At 40.3% G+C, this 9,351-nt stretch overlaps 1 protein-coding gene across 1 annotated transcript in view; it reads right to left on the reverse strand.

Moving 5' to 3' along the window:
• The window catches only part of LOC145988881 (multicopper oxidase 3-like), a 52,457-nt gene extending 43,585 nt beyond the window's left edge, over positions 1–8,872 (reverse strand). Inside the window, exons 1-2 of the mRNA XM_083124154.1 lie at positions 8,752–8,872; positions 5,486–5,600 (exon numbers count right to left, since the gene is read on the reverse strand). Coding sequence (XP_082980280.1) covers positions 5,486–5,600; positions 8,752–8,830 — 194 coding nt within the window. The 5' untranslated portion in view covers positions 8,831–8,872. The remainder of the gene's footprint in view (positions 1–5,485; positions 5,601–8,751) is intronic.
• Positions 8,873–9,351: the final 479 nt, after the last annotated feature.

Consider the following 9,351-nt stretch of genomic DNA (forward strand, 5'->3'; position numbering starts at 1 on the left):
CAATGTTAAAATCCACGAAGGTGAAGATAGAACTCATCAAGAACGTCAATCAACTTTTGTTTGTCGAAGAGGCAAAACGTGGTGGAATCGTCCAGTGCCCCCTTCGATACGTCAAAGCCAACAATCCATATGTTGCCGATTTCGATGCAGAGAAAGCGACAAACTTCTTGGCATACTGGGACATGAACAACCTGTATGGTTATGCCATGTCCGAGACTCTGCCCATCGGAGAATACGAATGGATGAGCGAGCAGGAACTTCAAGATTGTTTGGAATGGAGCGAAGATCATAAAAATGGATGTTTCCTGAAAGTAGATTTGGAATATCCTTCATCGCTTCATCGAGAACACCATGGATTTGCGATGGCACCTGTGATGGAATCGACTCCGGAGAAGAAGCTGATGCTCACCTTCAAGAGCAAAAAGAATTACGTGGTGCATTATCGCCTCCTACAATTCTACCTCCAGCATGGATTGGTTTTGAAGCACGTGCACTCGGGATTGAAGTTTAGACAGACCAGGTGGCTAGCACCCTATATCGACGGCAACACTCAACGTCGAGCATCAGCTTCTTCTTCCGCAGACAAAGACCTATACAAGTTGATGAACAACAGCATCTACGGCAAGAGCATGGAAGATGCGAGGAAAAGAAGAAATATCAACTTGGTCTCCGACCCGAAGAAAATAAACAAGCTCGTCGCTCAGCCCACGTACAAGAACTTCACGATACTGAGCGACACGTTGGTATTGATCGAACGTGCTCTCAGAAACATAACATTCGACAAACCAATCGCCGTGGGAGTCGCGATCCTCGAGTTGTCGAAGCTGGCCATGTACAAGTTTCACTACGACATCATGAAACCGCGCTATGGAGAGGCGATCGAGGTGGCATACACCGACACGGACAGCTTCGTGTACAACATCCACACCGACGATCTATACGAAGATCTGAAAAACATGAGCCAGCATTTCGACTTCTCAAACTATCCCAAAAATCACACTCTCTTCGACGACAGCCAGAAAATGACGATCGGGAAGATGACGGATGAAGTCAACGGCCGCATCATCGCAGAGTTTGCTGGTCTTCGAGCGAAAATGTACGCCATCAAAATCCAGGACGAGACCGAAATAAAAAAGGCAAAGGGGGTGGGGCGTTCGAGCACAAACAAACTGACCGTAGAAGATTACAAGTCGTGCTTGTTCGACAAAAAAATCAAACGCATGACCGAACATCGGATCACGAGCACCATCGACCAGTTGCGTACATCCGCGATCAACAAAGTGGCACTTGATCCCCACGACACCAAATTGAGGCTACTCGACTGTAACATCCACACCCGAGAATGGGGATGCCATGACGAGGAAGAAACCTGCTCGCACCATTAGACTTCTCAATCAAAAAGTACGTATTATTTCTTGCACCACTTTTTTTTTTAAAAAAAAAACAATCATTCGCACTAATTTTTGCATTCACTTTTTTTAAAAAAAAAAACAATTATTCGCACTTATTTTTGCATTCACATTTTTTTATATTTTTCTATCATTTTTTTTAAAGAAAAACAATCATTCACACTAATTTTTGCATTCACACTTTTTTTATATTTTTCTATCATATTATGTACACTATTTTGAAGATATTTTTTTTATTTCTTTCAGATGCTGCACCCCCTACGGAAACTTTTTTAGTTCTTACGCATTCTATTCTTAACCAAAAAATTTTTTCTTCTCTTCAATCATAAAACACACACATTACACACGGAGGTCCTCTGTAGGGAGTTATGGGGGGGTTAAAAAAAAACACGTGAAACTCTACAGAGGCACGACTTTGTTAGCCGCGGCCATTAGAACTGTGTTGGGCACCACGCACCCTCGCGAGGTTATAGGGGCCAGGTATCCTAAAAGACAACAATTATTATTTTGTTTGTTTGTTTGCGTCACAATACAGGCGCGCGCGCGCGTGTGTATAACACATCGTGTTTCCCCCGAGAGAGGTTTACAAAAGTCACGATATACGGAGTTGGAAAATTACGATATGGCGCATTCGCTCGTTACTGTTGCCAGCCATAAATCTCTCTCTCTCTCTCTCTTCATCTTACACCAACGTTGGCATCTCTATTTTTTTAGTTGCAAGTAAATTGCCAACACACTGTAGTTAATAATGCTACATATTATACGTACACACGTACACACATACTATATTACCATCCACCCATCTCTCTCTCTCTTTTACAGCAGTGCCGCCTCTCCTTGCCCACTGTGTGCAGGTTGGCAAAAATTGCTTTATGCGCTGTAAGGCAAGCCTCAAGCAAAATTGCCACCTCCTTGCTTTAGGTTAGGTTAGACCAAAAAAAACCTTGGTGATTTTTTTTTTCGAGTGAGGAGTTGGCAACGCTTATCTCCACTTGAGGGCGGTCAACCGGGTTGATTGCACAAGCAAAGTTGCCAGCTCCTTGCTTTAGGTTAGGTTAGAGCAAAAAAGGCTGTGGGTAAGCTGTCGGTTGTTTAACTCTTCCCTTTCTCTTTTTTTTTCTTGTAAAAGGCTATGGCAAAAGTACCAGTGGGTTGGCAACCTTGCTTTATGCACTGTAAGGCAAGCCTCAAGCAAAATTGCCACCTCCTTGCTTTAGGTTACGTTAGACCAAGAAAAAAAACCTTGGTGATTTTTTCGAGTGAGGAGTTGGCAACACTGCGAGAAAATACCTCAAGCAAGGTTGCCACCTCCTTGCTTTAGGTTAGGTTATACCCAAAAACAAAAACCTTGGTGATTTTTTCGAGTGAGGAGTTGGTAACACTGCGCGTGAGAAAGTAGGTCAAAAGATGGTTCTAGGATCGGCGGTTCCACCTACTACGAAAAGTAGGTCAAAGAACCGCTCTAGAACTGAGCTTACAGAAAAATATCGTAAGGGGAGACAGCCTTATAGTAAAATGTCGTAAGGCGAAAAGTAGGTCAAAGGACCGGTCTAGCCTTACAGAAAAATATCGTAAGGGGAGACAGCCTTATAGTAAAATGTCGTAAGGCGAAAAGTAGGTCAAAAGACCGCTCCAGAACGTTGGGTTTCACCTACTATTATTATTATCCAATGATTTATATTCTCCTTAAATATTTCACAAATTACAGAATTCTATTGTAGATGGGATTTAGGGAAGTATTTGTCAATATGTGTTGTAGATAAAAACGTGCTTTGTATACATGAGCTATATCGTATTCTCACATCTGAACCAACTTGATGATAATAATTGGTCTATTCCTCATATTGTATATATATATATCCAATCCTTGCGCTACGACGCCAGTGGTCCTGGGTTCGAATCACGGCCTGGGCATGGATATTTGTGAGTGTGTATTCATCAATTTCATCATATTGTCACTCATCCCCATTTTCGCAAATTAGCCAAAAGTGGCACAAAAAGCGAAGTAAATAAAGCAAATCAATCAATATATCCGATACTTGACTGTATTTTATCTTTATTTATCTATTAACACATATTTATATAACTTTAACTTGTATTACACTATCTAACTTACTGACACAAAGCACATTATAAATTGGGAATGCAATAATTCTGATTACAAATAATTGTATTTTTAAAAAGTTTTTAGATATTATATAGGGGCAGCACTTACTGTTATGATTAATTGTTAGAATTTCATTAAATATAGTACCAATACATTTTTTGAAGAAATTTCTGTACTTCTTAATTAATAATAATTAAAATTATATCATTGAAGAAATTTAAACTTTAGTAATTACTATAACTATTTAGGATACCCAAAGTTATTTACAATCAATAATTGTGCTTCTTTGCATGCTTATGTCGTATGCTCTTACTCATAATAACTATACATGTATGTATGTATTAGGTTCAAATGAAGATTCCAAAAATGTGTTGAAATCATATTTGCGGCATATCGTTGCTACGATGTCAAAATCATGTTTTTTTTTGTTTTCTTTTAGTTTTTTTTAGTGACCTTCAATATTAAAATGCTCTTATCTCAGAAGTAAGATTTAGCACATAAGTGGTTTTGGCATTTGTGTGACGATATGTGATAGTGAAAGCGAAACATTTCTTTAAGTGACCAGTAACTCTATGATTTCCCCTACTTGCTTCAGAAATAAAGTTTACATTTCAAAATTTAATTTCTCTCAGCTTGCCTATACGAGGGGAGGCCAAAAAGTTCTTACCCTGACTATGATCTAGATATGCTCGACTCTATCTTATCCACGTCCTATAGCCACACACTTTCTTCTCTACTCTCGTGGCTATAACTCCAATTCAACAGGATCAGCAAAGATATAAATTGGCATGCTTGTTATTGAGATACCCACCTACAATTGTGTAAAATTCCAAAGCTCTAGAACATCTACATCCTGGTGAGGGTAAGAACCTTTTGATCACCCCTCGTAATGTTGTGAGTGTTCATAAACATCCTGGTGTGGGTGGAAATTTTCCTTTTCTATCAGGGATGTTTGGGTTTTGAAGGGGAACAGTGCAGTGGCTCTCTTAGTTAATCCGTGCCCTTCATAAAAGTACTTATCTTGATGGTATGTATGAAAGATTATGAAACGTGATCGGAAACTTAATTCTTACAAGTAAATGAATAACAGTTATGGTTACTTGCTTAAAAAAAAAACTAAGTTACAGTTAATAGCTACTCATTTTAAAAAGTAAGTTACTTTTACAGTTTGTTTGTGCTGTAAAATTTATTGAAAACAAATTACTCACAATTAATGATCATTCGTTATAAGAAATAAAATATGAAGAATTACATGTGTTGTATTTGTTTCTGGTACACAATATGTCTTCCTTGCTTTAAACGATTCCGCCAAAATCCTTTCACCTTAGCATCCAGAGAAAACATATAGCTGGAAACAGAGTTGCCAATTTTACCACTTTACAAATTTTTGATTTAACAATTTTCAGAGTCGTAAAGTAACTGTAAAAGTAACTAACTAACTAACTAACTCTCTAGCCTTCTTAAACCCGATGGTTCATGGCTGCAGCAACACAGGCCTTCCATCTGTCCCTATCTTGAGCAAGATCTATATACTCTTTTCCATCCCTACCGATTTCCTTTAGATCCATCTCAACGTTGTCCCTCCATCTTCGTCTTGGCCTTCCTACAGGTCTCTTACCATCAGGTTTTCCAACAAGAATCCTGTAAACTCCTCTTTCCTCTCCCATTCGTGCCACATGGCCTGCCCACCTAAGTCTTCTTGATTTAATTATTCTAATATTATCTGGACATGAATACAAATTATGTAGTTCTAAATTATGTAACCTTCTCCACTCACCTGTCTCCTCATCCCTTTTAGGTCCAAATATTTGTAAAAGAACTGTAAAAGTAACTGTTGATAATGTTACGTCTGTTGAAAAAGTAACACAGTCACATTTACAGCAACTTACTTTTAAACGTATCAAGTTACAGTTAGAAATCCTCAAGAAATACTCTAGTAACTACATAAAAATGCTTAGAAAGAACTTACGGGCTCATAGTCATATACTGTTCCAGGACAAATCTATATTTGCATGTGCGAGGCGTTGTTGAGGCGGTGCAACTTCTTGCACAGCTTTCTCCATTCACTTCTGGTGGTTCGTCATCTGGAAGGAGTGGAGGATATTGTTCAGATGATGGATTGTCCGGCAGAAGCGGCGGGTAGTCTGGTTCAAGAAGTGGGGGGTAGTCTGGCTCAAGAAGCGGCGGGTAGTCTGGTTCAAGAAGCGGCGGGTAGTCTGGTTCAAGAAGTGGGGGGTAGTCTGGTTCAAGAAGCGGCGGGTAGTCTGGTTCAAGAAGTGGGGGGTAGTCTGGTTCAAGAAGCGGCGGGTAGTCTGGTTCAAGAAGTGGGGGGTAGTCTGGTTCAAGAAGCGGCGGGTAGTCTGGTTCAAGAAGCGGCGGGTAGTCTGGTTCAAGAAGTGGGGGGTAGTCTGGTTCAAGAAGCGGCGGGTAGTCTGGTTCAAGAAGCGGCGGGTAGTCTGGTTCAAGAAGTGGGGGGTAGTCTGGTTCAAGAAGCGGCGGGTAGTCTGGTTCAAAAAGCGGCGGGTAGTCTGGTTCAAGAAGTGGGGGGTAGTCTGGTTCAAGAAGCGGCGGGTAGTCTGGTTCAAGAAGCGGCGGGTAGTCTGGTTCAAGAAGCGGCGGGTAGTCTGGTTCAAGAAGTGGCGGGTAGTCTGGTTCAAGAAGCGGCGGGTAGTCTGATTCAAGCGGAGGATACATTGGTCCAAGCGGCGGATAATCTGGTACAAGCGGCGGATAGTCTGGTACAAGCGGCGGATAGTCTGGCTCAAGTGGTGGATAGTCTGGTAGTAGCGGCGGATTGTCTGTTTAGAATGGTGAGAAACTTCTGTCAGTCTTTCCTACCCTGTTAAGTGCACACTTATAAAATAAAATTATATCCAGTCAGTCAATTATAGTCAGCATACTTTTATACACAGGGTGTCGCCATACATTATCGGCGAACTTTTACAAAGAACATGAAGGCAAGCAAGGTTTTGCTCTTTGAGTTCCAATATCCGCGGTACGATCCCTTGTAAAATATTTTTTTCCTTTATGTATACAGCCAGTCATTAATGCCTCATTAATTTTTTCACCAGTCATTAATGCCCGTTTGCAGCAACGTTGCATAAACTCGCGAGTTTGAAAATCCAGGAGGCAGGGTAAACCTTGGGTCAGGATCATTTTCCATTGCATCAATCTGAAAGGCATAGTAGGCTGCGCGAGTTGCGAATACTACTTTCCTCAAAGCAAGTGCCTAAATGTCATACGGACAGAAGCAAGTGATTGGTTACCTGTTTCGAGAAGGCGTAACTCTACTCATAGTGTGGCTGAATGAGAGAAAAAAATGTAAGGGTTGGACGAAACGAGACTTCGATATCTTTGTAAACAGTGACAACCAACTGCCACGAGAAAATTTCAAGCAAGTGATAAAGATGGGAAAATATTTACGTGAATAATTTTTTATTAATTATTGCTACTTGCAATCATAGTAACATAGTTTAACAGTGATGTTTGTAGTAGATTTTGATGTATACACGTAGTATTCACGATCGTTTTATCGCTATGCTTTTCCACTTTCTCCGGCTACTGGGTGTATGTTTATGATTGTATTGCAAACAAACTCTGTACTGCAGAATGTTCACAGTAAACATTTACCAAAGAATATATATAATAATAAACTATATATTTCTCCATTATTATGTACATAGTTTGAATCTATTGTTTTCCATTTTCCATTTATTTAGTTTGGAAATTCTGAAGTGATACATTATCGGTTGCAGACGGTAGCCTCAGGTTAACTCCTCATTCACTCGCCGATCTCGAAGGGTAAATTTGACCCTTCGGCGTTTCTGTCGGTACAACAGATAATCAGCCGATTCGTGCGTTAACTCTGAGTTTGCTCTTACGACTTTGGTGCAAACGGGCATAAGTCAACTTTGTTCGAACCAACATTAAATTATAAATATTTAAAAACTATGAATTTTTGAAACAGTGGAATTAAAAAATGCGACTAAAATTTTCCATAGAGACCAATGCCTATATATTGTCCATACACAATTCCATCTATAAAAAACACCATTGGCATTGTAAGTGCAGAAATCGTTCATTAATCAACAGATTGTTATTTGTGTGTCCGGTGTCAAACGAACTGTTCTCCACCAATAAAAATGGGGTGTAAGGGGCAACCCTTTTTTACGAACAGCTAAATGTCAAGCTAACTATCACGTAGTACACCTGAACTGCATTCTGCAGACTAGCGAGGCTCTGGCGTGTGGACTCATGGCTAGTATAATCCTCCGTGGGGCTCGTGTTGCCCTTGCGTGTTTGTGATTGTCCCTTCCTCCATCTCTTCTTATCACCATCCATCATCATCTTCGCGATCAGCCAAACGAAGTAAAATTACGCAAATCAGTCAACTAATTAACCAATAGTCCTACAATGAAAACATAGGCGTGCACACGGGGGCAATGGGGGGCAGTTACTCTCAGTTAGAAATTTAGAGTAGAGAAATTTTATTGCCGTTATTAAACAATATTATTCTCTTTAGAAAAATAAAGTATTTTGAAGCCGACGAAGGGTCAAAGCAACTATTGCGGGCTTGTTTCCTATGTAATTGGACTATTTCACTTTGTTCTCCAGCAGGCCTCCCCGATGGCCCAGTGGTAGCGTCGTCGGCTTGTAATCAAGGGGTCCCGGGTTCGATTCCCGGTGGAGGCACATAGTGGTTCGGATCCCACTTTAAACTGTAGGTCCAGTCCCAATTAGCCTTACTGTGCATAAAGTGGACTTAAAACAACAAATCAATCCAAATCGTACTCCAGCAAATTACTTGTTATTAAGACTCAAACATTTTATTCGTTAGTCTACTTGTGTTACACCTATGGGGTCCCAGAATAAATTGGTCACACATTGGAAAAGAATAAATTATGTGTAGTTGTTTTATACCTGCTGTACAAATTCGTGTTTATACAGTAAACAGTATGTAAATCAGTCTGAACCACAGTAAAGGAAAATAAAGGGGGAGGGTATCAAAAAACTTTTGTGCTACGGAAGCCGGAATTCTTCAAGATTGATTTTCGGTGGGTCCGGACACACACTATATGCGCCCCTGTTTAGTAATCATCAGTACAACAGAACAGTAAGATGGAATGAGGTACTTCTTTCTCCAACTGAACATTGATCGAGGCTTTTGCTCCATCTTAATCAGAGGTTCTGCGAACGTCTACGAATGGGAAATGTATGAACTAATGAATGACTTACCTGCAAGTACTGGAACAAACAGAAGAATGAGTAGCTGAACGCAAAGAGGCAACGTCAGACGAGCACTAAACCTAACCATTTTGTCTCTGAGAAGTGGACTTATGCTGCAATTTGTCTCAGAGTAGCGTCTGCAACTTAAGAAAACAGAGCATCTACTTATATCCCTGCAAATTTCATACAAACTTACGTAAGTGCTTTACAGCACACGTGCTTTGCGAACCGTAATTTACTGCATTACTCTGTGTGCAATATTTGCCGAGTCGCGACCGCAACTTTACTTCAATAGCATTTCCCTCCTGTTTTTCCTTATGTACTAAGCTATTAAACGGATAAAACTTAGCGCCTTACACCTCGAGGATATATTTTTTAATTGACCGTTGAATCTGCACAAAAGATCTTGCAAGTAAACACTATATCACCAGATGGCTCTGATGGTTTGGAACACTATTGGTGTGAAGTCCCTTAGGAAGTCACCTCTTATCGCCCAAATAGCTACATGAGGATACTTAATGGCAGCAATAAATACACACAGAGGGAGGTAAAAAAGAGAAAGGAAGGACAGAAAAAAAGAGAAAGTTATAGAAAGAAATAAGAAACAGA

This window comes from Lepisma saccharinum, chromosome 6 (assembly GCF_977018435.1).
Source record: "Lepisma saccharinum chromosome 6, izLepSacc3.1, whole genome shotgun sequence".
Taxonomy (NCBI): domain Eukaryota; kingdom Metazoa; phylum Arthropoda; class Insecta; order Zygentoma; family Lepismatidae; genus Lepisma; species Lepisma saccharinum.